Here is a 26,572-nt window from a genome sequence, read left to right as displayed (position 1 = left end):
ATGCCAGTGAGGAAGGCTTACGGGAAAGGGACAATGATGTGTCTTTTGTCTGGTATTAGAAGGAACTATATCTGAGTTAAGCATGAATACAGGTGTATTCATGTGGTTCATGTCATTTGAATATTTTGTAAATAAAGATCTGAAAGACCATATATATAGATTCACTTATTTATGAATCTTGGGCCATTATAAAAGAAAAGCTAAATGGGAAATGTTACCTAATTCTACTGATGTTGTCATGTGTCCAATGTACACAAAGTTGAAAGGAAATCTGATAGATTGATGATGGTGGTGATTGATACCACAGAGATGAGACTCTGTGTTCTGTGTCGGCCTTTGCAGGATGCCCACATCCTGTTGCAGAAGCTCTCTCCTTTGAACTGTCTTCTGCTAATGCTGAAACGTTCTTCATAACAATAAAAGTAACAGTACTTTAAGCTTGCTCTTAGCTCTAAAAATCAAATTTTAAAAGATATTTTAACCAATATGTATAAAATGGCCAATTATTTTTCACACAACAAATAATATTTTTGACTTTTGAATGAAGCCCCTTCTCCCCCATAGATCTCATCTTCCACATGAGAGTTGGGATTTGGGTTGCAGTTGGCTCTGTGTTAGGTAAAAGCGTGGCCAGAATTCAATATGCAACCACTTTAAGTACACTTAATGAGCTGAGATCATAGATCTGGGGCTGGTAACAATACAAAATGCGTTTTATTGCACTTAAAATGAATTCACTTTTTTATATAATGTCACCTAGTTACTAGAACAAGTTCTGTGTTAGGCCAATTGGCACATGGAGGTATTCTCATTTATAAATGGTTGCTTTGTGCATTCAGCTCTGACATAGTTAAGAAAAAGAGCACAATTGATCTCCAAATAACTAAAAATCTTTCATCTTTTTTCCCCACTCAAGAGCTTAAACTTGAAGGTAGGAAAATAATAAAAGAAGTTCTTAGTGGAGATTTAAAGGGATGTCCATAAAGTCAGTTTCTAGGATGAGTTTTTGGAGTCAGCACATAGTACTCTACTTTCCTAAAATTTTAAAAATATTTATATATATTTTTATTTACTTATTTCTACTGTGCCTTTCCCTCAGAAGAAACATTAAGGAAACATAAACTACAAGAATCAGATTTGAAGTAGCTGGGAAAGAAAAGGAGGGATAAAAGGTTAGGGACATCCACTGGACTGGGAGTGAGACAGTAGCTGAAATGCTTCTTCTATGCCATGGGCGGGCCACAGGTGGACCCTGAGATTTTTAGCAGCAAGGAAAGTAGGCTCAGTTAGTTTTTAGCAAACAGTGTCCGTGGAATTGAAAACAGATCAGTTACTCTGCAGAGATGCTATTCTGGACCCAAGGATCAGATAGAAATTTCCCTTGGGGTTTTCATGAAGAATCTTCACCCTAGTGCCAGGAGCACCCATACAGCACGTATGTGATGAGTTGTACAGTGCTGTTCTTTTTACACAAGATTAGACTGAGGGCAGGACTATGTCTGTTCTGCTCATGTGTGTATCCTCCACATCAAGTCTATATCTGTCTAGTGAACGAATGAATACTGTAGCATCCCTGGATGGAGGATCTCCACAGTCAGGTTCCTGAAAACCAGGGTGGAGGTGGAAGGGACGAACATAAGGTTCAGACACAGGCCACCATTTCCCCCCTAGTCTAGCCTACTCCTTCCGTAGAATTTTGTATATGTAGAAAAATGAAATGCCTGCCTATCTCTTCGGGAGCCTCCCTATTCGTGTGTATCTCATCCTAGTCCTTGATTGAGTTGTGAGCTTGACATTACAGCCCTTGGCAAGTTTCTACAGTAATCTTCTACAGCTGAAAGCAAACAAAACCTCACTCAAATAGTTATTGGGAAACACTACAAACCCTGAGTCACTATAGAAAAGTACAGTTAAGTGACCATATTTTACTTAATAATATGAAGAGATTGATCGCCCAGCCAGTGTGGCTCAGTGGTTGAGCGTCGACCTACTATGAACCAGGAGGTCTCGGTTCGATTCCCGGTCAGGGCACATGCCTGGTTGCAGGCTCAATCCCCAGTGTGGGGTGTGCAGGGGGCAGCCAATCAATGATTCTCTCTCATCGTTGATGTTTCTATCTCTCTCTCCCTCTCCCTTCCTCTCTGGAATCAATAAAAAATATATTAAAAAATAATATGAAGAGATGAAAGCATTTCAGAGAGATTTAAGTGAGGACTGTAGCAGAGAGGATTTGTTGTTCTGGTTGATGGTGTACAGTTATCTTGTGTGCACTTCCAAGCTGCAGGCTTTTGGGGGCTTTTCTGTAAGCATCGTAAACTGTGGGGAGCAGGCCAAGCATAGCGGTCTGTGGGCAGAGGTGCACTTGCATCTTGACTCTGTGATTGTATTAACCAGGTGTCCTTTGGCAGGTTCCGTAACTCTTCTGCAAACCTCAGGTTCTTCATCTATAAAATGTGGATGATTCTTCCCACTTAAGATTATCCCAAGGGTTAAATAAAGTAATGCATGTAAAGCTCTGAGCGTTATGTGCCCGGAACACAGTTTTATCAAGTTTACTATCAGTACACAGAAATACATATAAACATGCAGCTTTATTCTTGTTAAGTTCTTGCTACACAGTACTGCATTTTACCTACTCTGGAGTTGTGCTTTTGAGAAGTATTTGTTGTGAATCATTCTTTCTCCCTTCTTTATGGCATTTTTGCTTACTTATCGTCAGCAAATAAATCACAGAGGAAAGAAATTACTTCACCCTTGCGTTGGAGCCAGTCAGCGACAGGAAATCAGAACTGGTGAGGGAAACAAAGAAAGTTGAACTTTCGGACAGAGAAGTAATTCTATTTTTATTCGCAACAGACTGCATGTTAAATCCTTACCTGTGACTTGCAAATTTCTGGAGAGTGACCTCTGAGGATGTATTTGCAAAAGAAAAGAATAAAGGAAAGAGAGAGAGAGAAAAGAAAAAAGAAAGAAAAGCCTCTGGCATAGTGAAAGGAACCATCCGGTTTACTCCTGCACATTCCCAAATGAAGATTGCGCCTGTCCCCCTCAGCATGCCCTGCTCGGCTCCCAAGGCAGTTTTCTCTACAACTGTTCTGCAGGCTTTTTACTTTTCCAGTTTGCACGTTAAGGCTGGGAATCAAAAGTCCGGGAGGATGTAGCGGGCCCTGACATGTGGAGCTACAGCACCGTGAGTGAAAGGTCAGGGTTTCCTCTCGAACTTTACAGTGGTGAGGACTGGGAGGCCTGTCCCAGAATGCACCTGGAATCCACTGCATTCAAAGAAACAGATCCAGGGGACCCCTGGTAACAATTGCTGGGCTCTCAGAAAACACAGCCCCCAACTCCCCTGGCTTGTTCTCATTCATGTTTTTCCTTCCTTTTACTCTTTCTCCTTTCCTTTCTGCCTCTCTTTTCCTCTGTTCCTTTCATTCTGTGATCTAAAGGAAGTTAACTCCTTTTACTTTGCTTCAGAACCTTGGAAGCAAAAGGTTAAAAACTAGTGACTACAAGGCTTTGAATGATGACCACATTCTTTAACGTGGATAGAAACACATGTTTTAGGAACCTGGCCATTGGGAATTCCCTTCTCTTTTTTTTAATATATTTTATTAATTTCTTACAGAGAGGAAGGGAGAGGGATAGAGAGTTAGAAACATCGATGAGAGAGAAACATCAATCAGCTGCCTCCTGCACACCCCCTACTGGGGATTTGCCCACAACCAAGGTACATGCCCTTGACCGGAATCGAACCTGGGACCTTTCAGTACGCAGGCCGACGCTCTATCCACTGAGCCAAACCAGTCAGGGCGGGAATTCCCGCCTTGAACGCCATTTAATAAGCAGGCTGTTGCCAGCATCATTCCAAGTGAAGACATAGAGCAAGGATGGAGGTCAGGTGACCTGTGGCAGGGGGAAGCCTGTGAAAAGTTGCTAAGGGAGAGGTACAGTCAGCTCTGCAGATTAGCTGAGCATCTCAGGGTGATTGTTCAGCACACAACAGGCAAATTGTGCTCCATCTATTTCAGGTCAAGTGACGATAAAGCAGTTTAATAATGCTTCTTCCTAACAACTAATGGAAGATACTGTACAAGAGTGACAATGCACAATTGAATAGAAGTCCAAAGTTAATTTTGCTTATGGGATCTGTTTGCTCTTTGACTCCAAGATGCATTATTTGGTCTGACCTTCAACACATTTCAATGATGAGTGACTCACTCTCTCCTACATCCTGCCCTTTTAAGGTCACTTGTTGCCTTTTATTTTTTTACTATATATTTTTATTAATTTCAGAGAGGAAGGAAAAAGAGAGAGAAACATTAATGATGAGAGAAAAATCATTGACCAGCTGTCTCCTGCATACCCCCTACTGGGGATCAAGCCCCCAGTTGGGCATGTACCCCTGACTGGGAATCGAACTATGACCTCCTGGTTCATAGGTCAATGCTCAACCACTGAGCCACACTGGCTGGGCACTTGTTGCCTTTTAAAATACAGCAGGCTTTCAGAGTTGCCTGAGGGAGCTGTGCTTAAGGCCAGAGGAATCCTCCTCCTCTTTTTGGTTGTGTTCTAACTTAGTGCCCTTCACCCCATATATACAGAGTCATGAATGTATCAAGTTCAACAGAGGCTTTACAATTAGGCTCTCAAAATTTTCTTATTAAAAATTTGACAATCATGGTGTTTATTTAAATATTGTGCATTCCTTGCCCAATATCTTGAGGGAAAATGCTAGTTGGCAAGTAATTAATATATATATATATATATATATATATATATATATATATATATCTGTATTCTATTTCAGTAATGCTTTGTAATCATTTTTTTAAAGTTGGCTTTATCTATGAAGTAAAATAACTATTCAGTTTAACATCACTTAAGAATAGAGTCTTACTAAAAAATAAAAGTGTAAGGTCTTACTCAGAGGAAGACAAATACCATATGATTTCACTTACTTGTGGGATCTAAAGAACAAAATAAAAAACAAACAAAATAGAAACAAACTCATAGATAGAGAACAGACTGATGGTTGCCAGAAGGGTGGGGGGTTGGGAGGCTGGGTGAAAAAGGTGAAGGGATTAAGAAGTACAGATTGTTAGTTACAAAATAGTCATGGGAATGTAAAGTACGACATAGGGAATATAGTCAGTAATATTATAATAACTATGTATGGTGCCAGGTAGGTACTAGAAATATCAGGGGATCACTTTGCAAAGGATATGATTGTCTAACCACTGTGTTGTACACCTGAAACTAATGTAAAATATTATTGAATGTAAACTGTAATTGAAAAATCAAATAAAAAAAAGAATAGGGCCCTGGCGGGGCAGCCTTCTTAGTTGGTTGGAGTGTCACCCTGTGCACCAAAGATCGTGGGTTCAGTTCCCCGTCAGGGCACATACCTGGGTTGCGGGTTTGATCCCTGATTGGGGTGCCCACGGGAGGCAACTGATTGGTTTCTTTTTCACATCAATGTTGCTCCTTTCATTTTTCTAAAATCAATAAAAAACATATTCTCGGAGGAGGATTAAAAAAAAGGATAGGGTCTCGCTGACATTAAGTTCTTACCAATGCTGTACAGATCCCTATAACTACTAGAAAGTGATAATGACCAGAGGATGCCCATGGAGTCTCGTAAAGCTGGGTAGTTCCTTTTACCCTGGTTATCCTCAGAATGGCTTTTACTTCTTCATGTTCTTCTGCCATAGACATTAAGGGAATGTGGGTTAGCCATGCTTAACACAGTTGCTCATCCTTCTTTCCTTTGCCTTTACAATGTCCACATGCTGGCATAGGACAGCAGGCGGAGACACAGTCAGGGGCCTGCCTGATCACTGCTGATCCCACATAAGCCTGTGGTTTAGAAGTTTTGTGTGTGGAATGGCTTGGAGGTGAGGGATCAGGAAGAAGGCAATGTGGAAGAAGCTTATAATATTAGTCTAGGAAGGAGATGAAAACCACAATTAAAACAGTAGGGTGGTGAGAACATAGGATGAATTTAAGAGACATTTAGAACAGAGAATCTACACAGAAATTGATTGGATATGGCACAGTTTTTTCAAAGTATGGTTCTTTTTATCAGAAACATAGAGGTAGTCTGAAAAAGACAGATTCCTGCCTTAGCTGGTTTGGCTCAGTGGATAGAGCGTCGGTCTGCAGGCTGAAGGGTCCCAGGTTTGATTCCGGTCAAGGGCACATGCCTGAGTTGTGGGGCTCGATCCCCAGTAGGGGGCATGCAGGAGGCAACCAATCAATAATTCTCTCTCATCATTGATGTTTCTATCTCTCCCTCTCCCTTCCTCTCTGAAATCAATAAATATATATATGTATATATTTTAAAAAAAGATTCCGGGGCCCTACCCAGACTCAATGAGTGATTTCTTTTAACAAGTTCCTTGTGTAATTCTGAGGTACACTCCGATTTAAGTGGTGAAGGGAAAAGGGGTGTAAAGAATGGTACAGTACTTGGTTTTGTATTGGGTGAATGACCTCACAGTGATGCCCCAGACGAGGTAGGAGAGCAGTGGGTTTGTGGAAGAGAAAAGGTAATTCACTTCTTTACATACCTTTTTTGAGTCACTCTCCCCCCTCTTAATTCTCCCCTTTTTCTCCTCCTCCTTTATTCTGTCCTTCATTCTTGCTACTCTGAATGCATTTTGTTATTGTTGTTTGTGTTCTTACTGAATGTGGGTGAGCTCTTTAAGAAAAAGTATCTTTAGGTGGTTTAAAAAAAAAAGGTTAACTTGTCACCATCACTGTAAAACACGCCTCCATCCAGAGCTTACAGATTTTTAGAGTTGCTTTTTCTAGAATTTTGTGATTTTAGTGTTTTAGGCTTTTCACTGACAGGCATTGATGTACATCTCCCCAGTGGTCCACTTGTACCACGTGAAGTGACATTTTCAACTCTGCCCAGTCTGGTGGCAACACGTTTACAGACCAGCCCTGAGCTGGCCTTTCTGCCTGCAAGGATCCAGACTTATCCATCCCCTTTCTTCCTTCTTTCCCTCCAATGCTACCCAGACTTCAGGATACAGTTAACTTCTCCCTCCTCCATAGCATTTTCTCTAGCCTCTGCCCCTCTCCATTCCCAATAGTTATTTTCCATGTGACTCATTGGTTTGCAGTAGTAACTGGGTTACTTACCATGTTCTCTCATCAGGAGTGTATGTCTTCAAGATGCAGCCCCAAAGAAACTTCTTTCTAGAAACTTCCTGAAGTCCATCTTCTACTCATACCTTGGCCAATGTGATCCAGATATGCCAAGGAATCCAAGCAAAGCTCTTACAGGATGCTTTGCCTGTACTGTGATTCTTTTTTTTTTTTAATATATTTTATTGATTTTTTACAGAGAGGAAGGGAGAGAGATAGAGAGTTAGAAACATCGATGAGAGAGAAACATCGATCAGCTGCCTCCTGCACATCTCCTACTGGGGATGTGCCCGCAACCCAGGTACATGCCCTTGACCGGAATCGAACCTGGGACCTTTCAGTCCGCAGGCGGACGCTCTATCCACTGAGCCAAACCGGTTTCGGCTGTACTGTGATTCTTAGTTTATTTGTTTGCCTCCTGCACTGACCCATAAGCTTACTGAGGTTACACCATCCTCACATTTTGCCATCGAGTTCTGAGAGCCAAATAGGGCACTAATAAGATACAATAAGTGAAGGAGTAAATGCTCTTATTCTAATTGAGTCTAAACTTACCGAGAGCAGAAGTCCTGAATCTGTATACACTTTGAATCTGATTTGGTGCCTTGCACACTGTGGGTGCTCCTGTCTGCCTAGCCTCACATTCACTCTGAGGACCTGCCTGTGGCCAGCCTGTAAGTTGGAGGCCGGTCTTGGTACCTAGTTTACCAGGGGGTCTTGCATTACTTGCTCTTTGAAGTGCTCCTCTTGCACTTGGTATTTTCTCCTTCCAATCCTTTGATTTTGGCATCCAGCATCTAAACATGTATGTCATATTCATGAATGTTCTCTATCAGATAATCTCAGTATTTATTTATTTATTTATTTATTTATTTTTATTTTTTATTTTTTTTACTTTAAAGCCACCTCTTCAATCTTTGAAATAAATAGTAGTAACATTAGATGGTGGGAGGTGATACTTTATTGGAATTCAGGGCGAGGACTGCGGAGCCACACTCCTGTCTTCTACTCCCATTGATGAACTGTTTGACTTGGAGCATGTTTCGTGGCTTCTCCATGGTTCGCTTTCCTCACCTGTAAATTGGTGATAAATATGATACCTCCTAGTGCTGTTTAGAGGACTGAATGGATTAATGAAAGGAGTACCTGGCATAATGAGTCTGCTGTAACTATTACTTTGTTTATATTTTGTGTTCTTATAAATTAATGCCAACAAAGGCAATTTTAATTTATAATAAGTGTGTGCACATATTCATTCTATGTAATTTCATTGTGTACTTATTCTGTTCTAGGCATTGTGGGAGGTATTGGGGATACAAAATTTTGAGGACAAGTTATACATCTTGCCTTAAGTTGTTGACCACTGGAAGATATAAACGAATAGGCAACGTGAATGCATATGATACATGTTATGATAGGGATGGTACAGTGTGTAATGAGAAGGCTTCATCCAAATTGGAGCACTGGGGGAGGCTTTCCTACTGGGGCCTGAAGTACAAATAGGAATCAGCCAAGTGAAAGGGGAAGAGAGCATGTTGGAATGTTCCAAGCAGGAGTGACTGATGTTCAGAGACTGTGACATAGAAAGCAGAGTGCTTTTGAGGAACTGAAATTTAATGTAGGGAGGAGACTAGCAAGCTCTGAGTAGACAACCAGGTGCTGCAAGGCCTTGCCCGCCATGTGAAGGAACGTGAACTTTCTTTACAAGCACCATGAGGCCACTGAAGGGTTTTCACGGGGCAGTGACATGATCAGATTTGTGTGGGGGGAGTTTTCTTTATGTTTATTCAAATGTGCATCCTAGGCACGTGTTTAGTCTTGCTCATTTTAAAAAATGTCATTTTTATCAGCAGTTTTCCCTCCACCCTTTATTTTTTTACAATTATCTATGGAAGGACCTGGGCCTTTCAGCCTGCACAGCTTCCCACAGTCTGGATGTTGCTGACTGTGCAGTCGGTGTGCAACTCGGTGGGTCCCCTACCCCTGGTGTTTCCTGCAGACTGACCACTGGAGGCCGAGGCTTGATGCGACTCGGTTTTGATCACTTTGACACGAGCATGGGTGAACATGAAATGGCTGCTGCTTTCTCCAGGGGCAGATATGTGTTTTAGGAAGAAAGTCTCTGACCACATGTGGAGGGAGAGTAGATGGCAGAGGTCACACCAGGAAGATCAGTTCATTTTTCTGTGTTTATCCGGAGGAGAGCCTGGAATAGGGACCCTGCGAATGGAAAGAAATGATGGTTTCCAGAAAGGTTTAAGAGTTATTAGCGTGTGTAAGACTGACAGTTATATTTGAGGACAGCGAGGACAAAGAAGTCTCTTTGTGGGATGCAAGAGGATGGCAGGACCTCTCAGTGAAATTGTGAAACCTGGGACTGTTGGGAAAGCCTCATAAAGCATTTGTTTTGGACATATTGAGTTTGAAGTGCCTGTGGACCGAAGAGGATATGTCAAGTTCATATTTCAAGCATTATTTTTAGCTACTTCCTGTTTGCCAGTAGTGTGTTGTGACTTAAAAAAAAGGTTGTCGCCAGGAAAGATTTTATTCAATATAGAATGTGCTTTCAGGTACAACATACATAGTTTTTGTCAATGACTTAAAAAATATAGAAGGAAAATTCAAAGAAGGTCAGCTTTAATTATAAGTAAATAAATGAACAACAGCCAGAAGAATGAAAAGAAAAGGTGAGATGCTAACAGAGCATTCCAGCCACACGGGTGTCCTCGGATCACTTCTGGAGCTGAAACCAAAATGAAGCATTGGGCAGGCGGAGCTTCCAGAGGGAAGCATCAACTTGAGTGAACTGTGCCGTTTCTTCTGAAGTTAGAAAAAGGAAAAAGATTCTCGATGAAGTGTGGATAGTGATTTGGGCTTGTCTCACTTTAGGGAGCACGTTTCAGTTCATTTCTGTGATTCCCTGGCAGCGAATTCATTGTGACAAGAAACAATGTGGGGAAGGGAGAGAGAAGAATAAATTCACACATGTTACGAAAACTTTAATATCTTCTCACCCTACACTTTTCGCCATAATTTTTAAAAACCCCCATGGAGTTTACTGTTTTCCTGTCTTTGGAGAGCTTGCTGACTTGGGAAAGATTTTAAAGTATTACTGAAGCCAGTTTGAATCTTTTGCTCTTTGCTTTCCTACCATGGCCTGTCACTTGGGCAGAGAAGATGGAGAGGGTGTGATTACATTCAGCCTTTGGGGAAGGGAGGCTCAACTTTTATTTTCAATATGACAAACTGGAGATCTGAAATTTGGGAAACTGTTTAATGTCCATGGCTTGTTGAACATAGCCCACAAGTTTGACTCATAACTTAATTTAAATTTAATTTATTCATTAATTCTCTTTTATGGCAACATATGAGATAGCACATCTCCAAATTTTTCATGATTCCCAAATAGAAATCCTAAACTGACTTTTTCCCCATTTTATTGCCAAATTACATTTTAAGAAGTACTCCTTGAAACTGTGTCCCCAGCACATGAAAGAAAAGAACCATTATTGGTGTAGGGTGCTGTTCATAGGCATTATTTTATCATCCCTCTGGAATAGAAATGGCTTCAAAGTCCGACAGAATTGTTTTGGGGATGGGAGATGTATGTTGTTGTTTCTCCACACAGTGATCAATTATTTTGTTCCTGCATTGACTGCCTGGGCCCATTTGGTGTTTCTCATCTGCCTCCATCCTACAGCACCTCTGCCCTCTACTGTGAACATTTTGAACTTCTCCGGTGTCTGGGTTCCTTCCTGATGATCTCACATGGGATTGTCCTCAGTGCTGGCTCCAGACCCTCTGCCAGAAAGTGCCCTGGGAAGCCGGGACTCCACCCAGCTCCACGCACTGAACCTGGCCCGGGCCCTCTCTGCCTGCAGGGTGCCTCTGAGGGCTGCTTGTTTGGTGTCACCTTTACCCTCTAAGACAGTGGTTTTCAAACCCTTTTTCACTGTGACCCACAATAAGAATCAAAGTGCACATCACAACACAATGTACATATAACTTTGACTCTACATATGTAAATATGTAAGTGAAAGTTGCACAAATCACCCCTTGTATTTAAGGCATGCTTTGTAGTCTACTTTGTCTTATTCCATTCCATTAAATGACACTAAAAATATGCTGGCCATAACCCATGTTCGTTCTACAATTTATTAATAGCTTATAATTTGTAATTTGAAAACTCTGCCTAACATTCTGACAAACACATGATTCCTTTTCAGAGAATCCCTCCTTAATATATCTCTGTTCTTGAATATCTCCAGAGAGGGGACTGCTTCATTTTTTGAGGTGGCCACGTCATTCCATAGTTCTAGTGTTTAGAGGACTTGGATGCCTTTTTTTCTTCTTCTTCTTCTTGTCTGATCACTGTAGCTAGGACTTCCCATACTATGTTGAATAAGAGTGGTGAAAGCGGACATCCCTGTCTTGTTCCTGTCCTTAGGGGAAATAGTTTTAATTTTTGCCCATTGAGTATGATGTTGGCTGTAGGTTTGTGATATATGGCCTTTATTATGTTGATGTATGACCCCTCTGTTCCAATTTTACTGAGAGTTTTTTTTTTTTTTAAATCAAAAAGGGGTGTTGGATTTTGTTGAATGCTTTATCTGTGTTAATAGATATGATCATGTGATTTTTGTCTTTCAGTTTGTTTATGTGATGTATCGCTTTTATTGATTTGTGAATATTGTACCATCCTTGCATTAATGCATTGATGGTTAAAGGATTTAGATAACCTTTTAGAAATATAGCTATTTATTTATAGGCCAGATTTCATAATGATTTAGTAGTGATGAACCCAATGGTACCATGAGCTATTTTTATATTTGAGTATTTTATTTAAATGAAAACTACTTGGAATAAGTACCTGTATATGGGAGGTTGGAAATTTTCACAGAAATTGCATAATAATATTTCTTAAAGAATGAGAATCCTATTAAATGTCCTTTTATCTATAAAAGTAAGTTCATTGGTTAATCAGACGTGTCAGAGTTTGGTAGGTGGCCACAGTTCATTGACATCAGCTTTATCATGGCTAGATGTATATGCTGTCATTTATAGATGCAACAGAGCTGGGAAATGAATGACTTGGATTCTCTGCCTGGCTCACCAGTCACCGTGAGTCAGTGGAGACTGTGTTCCTAACTCCCTGACAGTGAGCTTGCAGTATGAATTACTATTTTTTTCCTGGAAGTAGGGAATTAATTCACACTCTTCACAGTCTGTTTACAACCAGTACACACACTGGCAAGCTGACCAGCAAGGTGGCTTTGTCTGTGACCAAATGGTTAAGAAACTCATCAACCGTAGTCACTTTAGCACCAGTCTGTATCACCAGCACAGCTAACCAAACAGTGATATTATTCTGAAATTCCTAGGGATTCCTCCAAACCTCTGATGTCATAAGGATTGCATATTCATTGTCAACAGTGTGGCCTAGTTTTATAAGCTTGTTCCTTCATTTTTTCTTTATTACAAGAACACTTATTGAGAGTCTGCTATGTGCCAGACACTGTTGTAGGATTGTGGGTGCAATAGTGAATACGACAGAGCAGGGAAAATAACCCTGCTGTTGCAGAACTTAAATTTCAGTAAGGGATATATACACATACAGTATCACATGCATATATGTGTACGTATGTACATATATACATATGTATAGGAAGAGCACCAAAAAATAAGGAAGGGAAATGAGAGGTTGTTGGTTGGGGAGTGATGAACTTCTGACAGGGTGGCCAGACAGCACCTCACTCAGGTGAGTTCTTTGATATAAACTCCTAAAGGAAGAACACAGTCTAGAAGAAGTCTCTCAGACATTTTTAAGTGTTAAGTATTCTTAACTTGGGGTCTGTGGAGTTTGTATGGGGGAAATATTGCATCTTAATTTTTACTAACTCTCACCAAAATTTATTTCTTCCAAATCATGAATGTAGATAACCAACTATAGTACTATTGGGAGAACCTGTAACTTTGTCACAGAGAGAGATCACAGATATGTTCATATCACACCCAGTTACTGTAGACATCTCAAAATATTATTTGTGCTCATCACTACTTATAAATTATGATAGTTAAATCTTGCAGTTAAATACTGTTATTTAATACAGAAGCACATATCACAATTTAAAAAATATCTGTTTTAATAATTATACTTCAAAGTAAGAGATTTCCTTGTATCTCTACGTATTTCAGCTTATGAATTTTCAGACATCCTGAGAAAGAGGCTAACACTTCACTAAATTGCCAAAGGAGGCTCCTGGCATAGAAACGTTAAGCTTTAGTGTAATCCCTAACTGAGAGCTTTCTTCCACCTCCCACAAGAACGGCACACTCTTCATTTGTTTTCCTCTCGTAGAGATTACTCAAATACATCCTGAACAGATGGGGAGGGTTTTCTGGATAATTCCATAGCATTGTGACTGTGAAAGATCTTTCTTAGCTTCCTGTTTAACGCAGGCCACACACTATTAAAATACTTGCCGAACAATGCAGCAAGTCAAGCAGAAATTTGGCTTCTTAGAAAAAATGGCAGTTTAATACTTCACAGATCAGCTTTTAGGCTTCTCTGAAAACTACTCAAAGGGCCTTAAAGGCAGTGCCGTTTATTTTATGAGAAGAAGGAGATGTAGAAATAGAATCAGTTCATTTCATTCATTTACATCATCTTTTAAGTCAGTGCCTGCATCACAGTGTTGCAGAGAGTCTGTCCTGATTGAGAGCTCATAAGCTATGGACCATGCCACCTTCACCTTGACCAGCCTGTGGGAAATAGGAAGGGATATGCATGTTTGACCATTTTAGGGAGGCAGTCATAAGAACAGGACCTCTTATGCAGGTAGAAAGGGGAGGGCGAACCCTAGTTAAATGGCTATGCCAGAGAATTTTGCCTTGCTGCTACATGTTACGTGCTTCGGATCTCTTTGGATATATTCATTTACCTCTCAGCAAGAGGAAAAATATCAAATGTAAAAATTCCCAGCATCTTGATATTGCTGGGAACATCAAGAAAGAAACTCTGTAATTTTCACATTAAACTTCATGCTTGTTTAATGCTGAGGGAAGTTGATTCTGTGTCATTAAACCTCTTGGATTCTATCTTCAGTTGTAGCCTTTAGTTCTGGGTAATAGACACATGAAAGGTGTGATGAAAGCTGTGAGCCCTGTTGCACTCATTTGCCGGCTTCTTTTCCTTTCCAGGTTGGTGAAAGATGCTCCCTGGGATGAAGTCCCGCTCGCTCACTCCCTGGTGGGTTTTGCCACTGCCTATGACTTCTTGTACAACTACCTGAGCAAGACGCAGCAGGAGAAGTTTCTTGAAGTGATTGCCAACGCCTCGGGCTATATGTATGAAACCTCATACAGGAGAGGATGGGGATTTCAATACCTGCACAATCACCAGCCCACCAACTGCATGGCTCTGCTCACAGGAAGCCTAGTTCTGATGAACCAAGGTGCGTGTGGACACAGCTGAGGGATGCCCGGGTTGACACGAGACGTGGCTGCCATGCTGCGAGCAAAGCATTTTAAATATGTTTTTATTGATTTCAGAGAAAGGAAGGGAGAGGGGAGAGAGGTAGAAACATCAGTGATGAGAGAGATTCATTGATTGGCTGTCTCCTGCAGGATCCCTACTGGGAATCAAGCCTGCAACCCAGGCATGTGCCCTGATTGGGAATTGAACTGTTAGCTCCCTGATTCATATATCAATGCTCGACCACTGAGCCACACCAGCCAGGCATGAGCAAAGCATTTTTTATAACTAGTCTTAGTACATGTTCATATTTGATCCTAAGTCTATGAGATGAAGTAATAACTAGGTTATCTCTTAGAGAATTGGGAGACATCTTCATTTCTGCTAGTTATATTAGCATGAAGGTTATTGAATTAGGGCTTTTTGATTGTGCCAAGCCATGTTTTTAAAATAGGCTTTTATTGATTTAGAGAGGAAGGGAGAAGAGGGAGAGAAAGAAACACTGATGTGAGAAACATCTATCAATTGTCTCCTGCACGCCCCCTGCTGGGGATTGAGTTCACAGCCCTGGCATGTGCCCTGACTGGGAATCCAACTAGTGACCATTTGGTGCATGGGACAGTGCTCAACCAACTGAGCTACACTGGTTAGGGCCTAAGCCATATTCTCTTTATTTTATTTTTTTATTTTACTGATTTTTTACAGAAAGGAAGGGAGAGGGATAGAGAGTAAGAAACATCGATGAGAGAGAAACATCAATCAGCTGCCTTCTGCACACTCCCCACTGGGGATGTGCCTGCAACCAAGGTACACTCCCTTGACCAGAATCGAACCTGGAACCCTTGAGTCCACACGCCGACGCTCTATCCACTGAGCCAAACCGGCTAAGGCCCAAGCCATATTCTTATAGCACAGAACCAGTCGTAAATATTGATTTTTCCAGAGAATTTTAACAGTGAAGACAGCCAGCCTGGGAAAATGGAGTTTTTAAAAGCTGAACAGGTGGTTTATTATTTGAAATGAATATTCCTTGCACAGATGTGTATCATTACACCAGTACGCTTATTCTCTAAAAACTTCAAACTACCAATGTGGATCATTTAGGTCAAATTTGGAAGTAACTTTTGTGGATTGTATAGCTATTTTGCCTTCATGTATAACATAATTGCTAGTATTACATTTTCTTGGTTCTTATAATTCTGTCTTAATTACAACTCCTGTGGAAGTTTATAAATGACTAAATGAGATTATATTTTTAAAAGCTGCTCTAAGAACACAGTGAATTATAAGGACATTAAATATATACTTGGAGCTGGCAAGTCTAAAAGGATTTAACTCTTATATTCCCCATAAGAATATGAATTCTCACATTAACCATATAAGGTAGCGGGGATTTTTGACCCACTTCTGGTCAAACTCAAAGTTCAGTCTCTTTTCACGATATTTTGTTGCCTCTCTGGGAATAGAAATTTAATTTCTAGCAACAAGGAAAGCTTAATTAAGAGGGTGAATTTTCATGCTAGCTTCCTTTGCCCCCCACACTCACAAAAACAAAATTTAATCCCAAGGTCTGTGGCTGGCTCAGATTGGAGCAAAATTTGTACTTCTTCCCTGGTAGGAGTTTTCATATGTATTTTTTCCTGATTAAAGTTATTTATGAGAAGACTGGGTAGAAAAAGGGTGAAATCTCTGGTTTTGCACATCTCAGTTAGGCTTGTAGTCCTCACTTTCTTGCCATACTCCTTCCAACGTTAAGAGCTACTTTGGTCAGGCTGTTCCAATATTCCATGTTCTCCAGACCAGCCTGCAGGTACTGACTGAGGTAGCTTAGAGCACACCGTAGTTACATTGGATTCACATAAAATCTCCAAAGAGGAAGAATTAGAATTTTCTGTTTATTCTGCTAACCCTATCTAAGTCTTGGTGCACAGAAACCACAGGACCACATGTAAGCAGTTTACAAATCAAGAGGAAAGAAGAGAGATGTGAAATGTTCAAATGATTACCCAATAGTTATAATAGCACCAGTGAATTAAATAAGAGGTAGCATGAAGTTATGGTTTCATATCATAGAGTGTATTACGTTTGAATTCAAAAGAACAATATTCTTTAAGTGAGCTTGAGAAGGTTCATGGAACTTTGAAGGATATTTAGGATTTGGTAAATGAAAATGATGACGAACATTCTAGCTAAGGTATGTGGATGGTGGAAGCATAGCATTAATCACAGCAATGGTACGTCATATGACAGATTGGAAGTTTGCAAAATATGTTGGGGGACATTGCCTCATATCTCCTGAACAGGGTTTTTATAAGGAAAATCAGGTTATCTGATGTCCTGGGAGCAGTGAGCATCAGTCGCCTTGGTGTCTGGTTGCGGATGGAGGCTACAGACAGGGAAAAGATGAAGATGATTGAAATTTTAAACCCTAACGATTAGAGAACAGAAACTGAAAAGTACCCAGAAGATTGGTATGCCAGGTGTGGAGCTGGGTGGCAGACAGATCCAGGGTACAATGAACAGTCACCTCTGACCAGCGAGCCTGAGAACAGTGTTTCCACATGAGGTGGGGGCGAGGACTTACTTAGCCTGGGTCTTGGATTTAGGCTGGGAACTGTGGTCCGGGGCCTCTGGAAGCCCCCACGCCCAGCACACTAGTAGCCATGACGGAGTGCTCGGCACTGACGGCCACACACACGTCTGTGGGAGTGAAGCAGTAAGACTCCACCCGCATTAGGAGGCAGGGAGCTTAATTTTATCCTCAGGGGTTGTGTGTTTTAAATGCAAGACAACAAACCTTAAATCTCAAGACTTGGGCTCAGATCAAAGTTCTGTTCATTTTCAGTCATGTGTCCGAGGTCTCGAACAAGTCAACCTTTCTGTAACTTCGGAGTAATAATGCATCATTGAGCTATTAAAAGGATTAAGTAGGATTATGTTCAGTGCTGTGTCAATTACAAATGTTATAAAAATGTGGGGAGTTGTTATTGTTACTTAAATGCTAGTCTCGCAAGAATTATAGAAAGCTAGCATTTATGTTGTAAGGAATTTGAAAAAAGTTTTTAGACCTTTAATTTTCATTTGGGGAGATTGAAGAATGTGACAGGTTGAAGAAGTGCTTGAACAAAACCACGTAGCTCATTTTTTGCAGATTCTGGACTCCCAGCTGATGTTTTTGTCCCTTAAGTTGCCACTTCAATCTAAAAGCATAAAAGAATGTGAGAAATTGTTGTCTGAGGATAGAACAAATTGAAGACTGCCCATTTAGCCTTTATAGTATTTGTAATTAAAAGTCTTAATATACAGCATAAAGTTATGTGCAATTTGTGATCTTAGATGTGATGTGGTTTCAATTTATTAAAGATTGGAAAATGACTGATGTTCACTTAAAGGTTTATCTTCATTTAATTAATAAATGACCTGTATTCAGGAACTTCTTAACTTACATCCTATACCCATCACAATCCCAGGACGTTCTTTATAACGTTGATAAGTGGGAGTTTTACAAAATGTAATTTGTATTATAAAGGAGTCAGATAACTCAGAGGGCTTTATTTGGCCACATTTTTGTTTATGTTTGTTACAGCCTTAGTCATCGTTTCCACGTGTTTTCATCCTCCAGGGTATCTTCAAGAAGCCTACTTATGGACCAAGCAAGTTCTGACCATCATGGAGAAGTCTCTGGTCTTGCTCCGAGAGGTGACGGACGGCTCCCTCTATGAAGGGGTCGCGTACGGCAGCTACACCACTAGATCGCTCTTCCAGTATATGTTCCTCGTGCAGAGGCACTTCGACATCAACCACTTCGGTCACCCGTGGCTTAAGCAACACTTTGCTTTTATGTATAGAACCATCCTGCCAGGTATAGTGAGGAGTCGCAAGTGGGTCAACGTTAACTATTGTCATTTTTCCTGATTATGAAAATGGGCTAGAGAAATGTGGGGTTTGAGCCATATTGCAATTAGAGGGATTTAAAAAAAAAATCAAAATAGAATTCAGTGTAAGAGTTACATAGCCAGAACATCTCGGGAGTTAACGGGAGGATTTGTGATTTAGGTATTGTAAAGCTTGGAGCATGGCGGATCAAATAGAATTGGTAGGCGCCACAGAACTTTTATTTTTGTATGTGTAAACCATGCATACATATACAAAAATCATTTTCATGAATCAAAACAGAATATAAACATTTATGATTATATGTTCATTTTCCTTTATATGTGATCCCCGATCAATCCTATTTTGGTTTTTAGTTCATAATTTTTTCTTCCAAACTATATAGACATGATTCAAAATGAAATATTACACCTACATATTTAAGTTGGGGCTTTAGTATTTTCTTTAAGTTTTTTATTGAAATAAATTGTATAAAATATAGGAATATAGCCAAAAAGTGAATTTCTATAAAACTAATCTCTTGTTGCTGTGTAGCTTAGTCTTCTAAGAGAACTGACTCAAAAAAAAAAAAAATAATATATATGATTTAAGAACTGATTTATTTCAAAGAGAGCCTTGTAACTCTTCTTATTTCTAAACAGGACTTAAAAAAATTTTAGGAGGTAGTTTTTAATCAAGATGGTTTCCCCTCCTCCCTTCAGTGAAATGAAGTTTTCAGATGATGATTCTAGAATTACAGTAAAAAATTCAGTATTTAAATCTTTTTTGCTGTGGTTGTATACACATGGATTGGATAGAATCTCCAATATTGGGTTAATTTCTCAAAAATAATACAGAGCAAAAGAACCATATTAAAATTTAATTTAGACTTACATTCAAAACTGGTTGTTTTTTTGTTTTTTTATCTATGAAGATGATACGGTTTTTTTCTTTATTTTGATAATATGATGAATCACACTGATTTTTTAAATGTTAAACTAACCTGATATAAGTCCTACTTGGTTTTAATATATTATTCTTTTTTTAAAAAAAACAAAACAAAACAAAACTGTGTTTTATTGCTATTCTTAGACATACCAGAGCGACCTGTTTTATAGTTTATGTTGATGACCAAAGGCCTTTAATGGTCTCCGTGTTCTGTAATTTGAGCTGAGATCTAACAGCCAACCGCAGCAGGGCTCGGGTCTGCTGTGAGCTGTTTACGTAGCTGCTGCTTAAGCTGGAAAAGACAGCATGAACACCTCTAAGAAGAGGATTCAAGTATTTGTGTCCATTAACTAACTCAACAAACCTTTCTTGAACACCTGTGTGGTCGGCAGGAGACTCAAAGAGGAATAAAACATATCATCTGCTTTCAAAAGATTCAGAAAATCACTTTTTATAATAAGACTTTCTTAGAAAAGCAATTACTAGACCAGGGGTCCTCAAACTATGGCCCGCAGGCCACATGCAAATACAAATATTGCATTTGTTCCCGTTTTGGTTTTTTACTTCAAAATAAGATATGTGCAGTGTGCATAGGAATTTGTTCATAGTTTTTTTTAAAACTATAGTCTGGCCCTCCAACGATCTGAGGGACAGTGAACGGGCCCCCTGTTTAAAAAGTTTGAGGACCCCTGTACTAGACTGTTAGAAGCAAAAATATTAGCTGTGAATTATGGAAACGCAGTCATGGTCACATTTGGAAGGGATTCCGTGTTAAGTCAATCTGCTTCAGCCTTTCTCTTTTTTCTCCCCAGCGGCTATTCTAGTGGCTAGTGCTGTCTGACCCGGCGTTTTCGCCCATTCTTCTTCTTTAAGAATGTCTGGAGCATATCCTGTCTTCCCTGCTTTTATTTTTCTGACCCTTTTCAGTATGATATTTGCATTTCCCCTCTTTCCTTTAACGTCCAGCAATACACACTGGCAGGATCTCTGTGGGAATTGTTAGGTTTTCTTCCTGTGGAAACTCAGTTTCTCCTCTACACCTTACAACTTCCGCTTGATTGGAGGGCACACTGAGGCATTTGTGTTACTGTTTTGGCGGAGGATGTGGGTTGAGTTGGTAGGAGAGCTATTGCTCATTTGAGGTCCAGGAGCTCACCATGCTCAAGAGGATAGTGCATGTATCTGTGCAAACATAACTGCACATAGTATGGGCCCCGGAAACCCAGGAAGGTGGGCAGTGTACGTCATTAGTCGTCGTGGCATCTTCATCACCAACGACAAGTTGCCACACAACAAATACAAACTTGCACACAAGGTTTGTGGAGGACCTTTAGCGGGGTTCTGATTAATTGGTCCGGGGTGGAGTGTGGGCATTGTGGTTTCATTTGTCATTTTTATCCAAGATGCACACTTGATTCTAATTTGCAGGCAGGATTGAAAATCATTGTTTAGGCCTTTATGGGGATATGCAGTTTCAAACCTACCTTAGTTCTGTAAAACTTCTTTCCCCAGGATTTCAGAGGACTGTGGCCATTGCAGACTCAAATTACAACTGGTTTTATGGTCCAGAAAGCCAGCTAGTGTTCCTGGATAAGTTTGTCATGCGTAACGGCAGTGGTAACTGGCTGGCTGACCAAATCAGGAAGAACCGCGTGGTGGAAGGCCCAGGGACCCCCTCCAAAGGACAGCGCTGGTGCACTCTCCACACGGAATTCCTCTGGTAGGAAACGTTGCGTGGGCTTTGCAAAGAAATTGTACCCAGGGGTACAGGTGTGCTCGTTTTTTGCCTTAAAAAACAACAATAAAAAAAAACTAATCTAATGCTTTAGTACTTGCAAATTCAATTCCTATCACAGTGTTTGAAACTCTGCAAGAAACATTTCCTGACATTTAAATCTAATTACCGTTTGCAGTTTGATTTTAGAATGTTAGAGTTGTCCTAGGCTCGCACTGTTTTACAGATATGCCTGTTTTGATTTACATCATTTTTGAAATTGTATAAAGAGAAAACCATCAACTTAATTTAGACTGGGTTCTTCTGATAATCACACCCCAAATAATTTGTTTTGTTTTGGTAAATGAAGCATTATAATCTGCTAATAGCAAAGCTGTTACTAAATTTTCAAAACTATTTAGAAGTGTTTGACAGTTTTTGACAGTTTCACTTTGATAATAAAAGAACCATGTAATTTTTTTTTTTGGCCTTAATCTTTTAAACCAGAAAGAGAACCTGTGTCTCCTTTTTAAAGTCCTGCCAGATATATTACTGGCATCCAATAAATGAAGATAAAAATTACAGGGAACTAGTTGATAATTAATCTCTTATGTCTTTTCAAGCTTTTGACACTTACACTTGCATTCAACTCTAAAATAAGCTTCTGTGGTGTGATTGTTTCCCTTCATTATTTTTTAAATTTTAAACAGTTAACAGGAAAATAACACTAGAAAAGAGATAATTGTCTCTAGTTTAACCAGCATTTTTAAAAACTGTATTCACAGGTGAATTAAATATATTAATATGCAACCATTCTTGACGCCTTTTAGGGAGATAAAGTCATTATTTAATTGTGTTTTCACTTAAGCAACCGAGAGAGTTCTATAAAGCTGGCTATAAAGCTAACTTAGATTAATGCTAAGTCTGACTTGGTTCAAAATCTGCCTGATAGGAGTATGCCAACTGGCCAAAAACTGAAAGAAGGATGGAAAGTTCAGCTTGTGTCTGGATTTGGTAAATCACAAAAGGAAGCCAACCTTATTATACCAGGCCTGGGGAGAGACATGTTTTCTGATGTTCTGAAACTGAGACTCTAGAACAACAGATGAAACGCCACAAACACCAATAAGATTAACTCTGCCATACACGATTGATTCACTGTAGAACAAATTCTCTATGAGCTAATGACACAGGTCTGCCTTTTTGCCCGTGAGCGGGAAATTATATGAACCTATCAAGGCTGTTATTTCAAATCATCAAAAGCAAACAATCATGTTTATTATTTTTGCGGCCTTTCTGAATCAAAAACCTGTGTTCTTAATCACTTGGAAGTTTAATGCTAATTTTTTATTACTTGATAAAAAACATTTATCCTAAATAACAGGTCATTTATTGTCCAAAATGCATGACATTATCTATAGATTAAAACAAAAGCTTTAGATCTGGGCTGGGCAGTGGTAGCCACAGTTAGAAATCCTCAGTATTAATAGTTTCCTGAATTTCATCTATCTATATTCTTAGATGTGGTATTCACAGTAAATTGTATCTAATATGTGAAGCTTAACTCCATTTAAATTAAATTTTAGAGGGTAAAAAGTACTCTGCCAAACTTTAATAATACTATTTATTGTAGAAAAATATTTCATTGCAACTCAAGGCGTGTTAGGTTCTAGATTGAAACACAGGGTTCCCTAGAATGGGAGCCCCTCAAGCTAGAGGTTTGGGTGAAGTACTTAATTTTATGACCCATGAGCCCCAGTCATTTGGATGGCAGCTCTGACATGGTTCAGTGAAGAAGGTTCATATAGTCATTAGCAGCAGTAATCATTTCAGGCTCAAATCCGAGGATCGCATGTTGTAAAGATATTCTCCTCTCCCTTCACCCAAGGTGTTAGTTCCCCTGCACAGTGTGACCATCCCCAGCTGTTCTCAGAACTGTCCCTACCACAGTCTGCACTGCCAGCGCTCTGGGTAGTGTCGGTGTGTTCTGATGTGTTATTTTCACTTCCACCAGAAAACCAATTAAGTTTTTTAAAATGAATTCTTTCAGGTATGATGCCAGCTTGAAATCTGTCCCTCCTCCAGATTTTGGCACCCCTACATTGCATTATTTTGAAGACTGGGGCGTTGTGACTTACGGAAGTGCACTGCCTGCGGAACTCAATAGGTCTTTTCTTTCCTTCAAGTCAGGAAAACTTGGGGGCCGTGCAATATATGACATTGTCCACAGAAACAAATACAAAGACTGGATCAAAGGGTGGAGAAATTTTAATGCAGGGCATGAGCATCCTGATCAGAACTCATTTACTTTTGCTCCCAATGGTGTGCCTTTCATCACGGAGGCGCTCTACGGGCCCAAGTATACCTTTTTCAACAACGTCTTGATGTTTTCCCCAGCTGTGTCCAAGAGCTGCTTTTCTCCCTGGGAAGGTCAGGTCACCGAAGACTGTTCATCAAAGTGGTCTAAATACAAGCATGACCTGGCAGCTAGCTGCCAAGGGAGGGTGGTCGCCGCAGTGGAGAAAAATGGAGTGGTTTTCATTCGAGGAGAAGGTGTGGGAGCTTACAACCCCCAGCTCAGTCTGAAGAACATTCAGAGGAATTTGATCCTCCTGCATCCCCAGCTTCTCCTCCTTGTGGATGAAGTCCACCTGGGAGAGGAGAGCCTCTTGGAGACGGCAACGAGCTTCTTCCACAACGTGGACTCCCCTTTTGAGGAGACAGTGGTGGATGGCGTCCATGGGGCTTTCATCAGGCAGCGAGATGGGCTCTATAAAATGTACTGGATGGATGATACCGGCTACAGCGAGAAAGCAACTTTTGCTTCCGTGACCTACCCTCGGGGCTATCCCTACAACGGGACAAACTATGTGAATGTCACCATGCACCTCCGAAGTCCCATCACCAGGGCAGCTTACCTCTTCATCGGGCCGTCCGTGGATGTTCAGAGCTTCAGCATCCACGGAGACCCCCAGCAGCTGGATGTGTTCATAGCCACCAGGGAACACGCCTATGCTGTTTACCTTTGGACAGATGAGACCCCAGGCCAGTCTGCCTTTGCACAGGTCATTGCCGACCGTCAGAAAATTCTGTTTGACCGGAGTTCAGCCATCAAGAGCACCACTGTCCCCGAGGTGAGGGACTATGCTGCTATCGTGGAGCGGAGCCTGCAGCATTTTAAGCCAGTGTTCCAGCTGCTGGAGAAGCAGATCCTGTCCCGGGTCCGCAACACAGCCGGCTTCAGGAAGACCGCGGAGCGCCTGCTGAGGTTTTCAGACAAGAGGCAGACTGAGGAGGCCATCGACAGGATTTTCGCCATATCCCAGCAGCAGCAGCAGCAGCAGCAGCGCAAGTCCAAGAAAAACCGAAGGGTAGGCAAGCGCTATAAATTTGTGGATGCCGTCCCCGATATTTTTGCACAGATTGAAGTCAATGAGAAAAAGATTCGGCAGAAAGCCCAGATTCTGGCACAGAAAGAACAGCCCATAGATGAAGATGAAGAGATGAAAGACCTTTTAGATTTTGCAGATGTGACGTATGAGAAACACAAGAACGACGGCCTGATGAAAGGCCGGTTTGGACCGGCGCGGATGGTGACGACTGTGCACAGCAAAGCCCCGTCACTGTCCGCTTCTTACACCAGACTCTTCCTGATTCTGAACATTGTTATTTTCTTCGTCATGTTGGCCATGCAACTGACTTATTTCCAGAGGGCCCAGAGCCTACATGGCCGAAGATGTCTGTATGCAGTCCTCCTGGTAGATAGTTGTATTTTAGTATGGCTGTACTCTTCTTGTTCCCAGTCACAGTGTTAGCACTGAAGCTGTCAATCGCTCAATTATTTGTGGTCACAAATCTATGCAACAAAAAAAAAATCGCCCTAGTTATTGGATTTTTTTCTCAGATTCATTTTCACAAATGAAGGGGAAGATATCTTCACACAAGAAAGCAAGGACATGAAGAAATCAGAATTGAAGTAGGTAAAGAATTTGTCAAAGGAATAAAAGTAGTTTGGATGTCCCATGATGTTTCTGGAAGTGTTTGGCTTGACTAATTTAGTGGTCCATATAATACTACCCTTAAAAGAAACACAACGTCTGGTTTTAAGTAATTTTTAAGAAACAAAAAAGACAGAATTGGATTTTATTAATATTAATTTAATGCTATTAGCAATCTTCAGATACTATTTTATGAAAAGCCTGAAGCACACCATTCTGAGAAATACAGACTTTTTAAAAATGGTGTAGCCATGTTAAAAAAAGTAAATGTTGCCAAGTCCTGGTATGGCGGTGCCATCTTCCTGGGAGAGTAGTTCCTTAGTTAAGTGAGTAACAGCACTTGTTTACTGAATTACTATTCAGATAACATGGTAAAATGATGGCAGAAAAATCATTAAAAAGTTAAGATATATTTCCAGTATGAATGACTGTTTGCTTAATGATGTTCATTTCTGCACACACATAACTGATTGCTTTTATGCATACATTGGTTATTCAAATAAGACAATTCCAGATAACTTGATTTCCTATTTTTTTTTATATGGAAACTTGCTGTGGACCTAGTGACTAAACTTTAAGATAAAATATTTTATATCCTTAATGCTAGGTTCAATACCAAAGAAGATGGGGAAGCTAAAATTTGGATATGATTCTTATGTTTTTTAATAGAAATTTTTCTTTAAATTTATTTTGTTTAATAAACATCATAATTGTGATTTTTCAGTAGTGTCTTCCTTCTTTGTTCCATTATATTTAACAGCAATTTTGAAAACTTTGAAGAGAAATGTTTATTTGGGCATGCATTAATTAAACTTATAAAGTAGTATTTGAATTGAAAGAAGTAATTTCTCTGCTTATTTGCCTTTCTGTTGTTTAAACATCTTAAATATTTCAATCAAAAACCAACCTCTGATATTTGAGTAATGCCATACTTTTAAAAGCACAAAGTTTTCTTATTTATTTGCAATCAAGTCCTCAGGAGGTTAACAGCAGCACAGAGTACACTACTGGAAACATATTCCACAGTTTATACTTTGGCATAAGAAAATGATACACTTAAAAGGAACTGAAGAGTAAATTAATTATCTTACATTCAGCATAGTTGAGTCTTCTCCATTTCTCCCCTGAAAATATGTTTGGCTCACATTTTACAGTAAGGTCACATTCACTGATTTGTACGTCTGAAGTCATAATGGTGAACTTTTCCTTTTACGTCTTTTTTTTTTTCTCATGGAAATACGATTGTGTAACAGAAAACAAGAACACAGAGAAGCACTTCATGAGCACCTTTTTTGCGGTTCTAATTTTGAACCTTCTTACATAAATGAAACACAAGTTTGACTTTTAACTGTGCTTCACTCATTATACTTGGAATCTAGAACATGACTTATGGGGAAGTATTTTTTTTTT

General features: G+C 40.1%; 1 protein-coding gene across 4 annotated transcripts in view; it reads left to right on the top strand.

The window, feature by feature from the left end:
• The window catches only part of DSE (dermatan sulfate epimerase), a gene marked incomplete at its 5' end in the record, with an annotated part of 56,594 nt that extends 30,716 nt beyond the window's left edge, over positions 1-25,878 (top strand). Inside the window, 4 exons of one of the 4 annotated variants that reach the window (XM_081093653.1) lie at positions 14,356-14,609; positions 18,252-18,491; positions 20,963-21,170; positions 23,215-25,878. In XM_081093653.1, the coding sequence (XP_080949779.1) occupies positions 14,356-14,609; positions 18,252-18,491; positions 20,963-21,170; positions 23,215-24,979 (2,467 nt within the window). In that variant the 3' untranslated portion in view covers positions 24,980-25,878. Of the gene's footprint in view, positions 1-14,355; positions 14,610-18,251; positions 18,492-20,962; positions 21,645-23,214 lie in introns of those variants that run through there. The other 3 variants (XM_081093655.1, XM_081093654.1, XM_081093656.1) reach the window with 3 other exon arrangements.
• Positions 25,879-26,572: the final 694 nt, after the last annotated feature.

The sequence above is a fragment of the Myotis nattereri genome (assembly GCF_964212035.1).
Source record: "Myotis nattereri genome assembly, chromosome: 6".
NCBI classification, from domain to species: Eukaryota; Metazoa; Chordata; class Mammalia; order Chiroptera; family Vespertilionidae; genus Myotis; species Myotis nattereri.
Note: the sequence above shows the minus strand (reverse complement) of the source record. Positions and strands in the feature narration are given on the sequence as shown.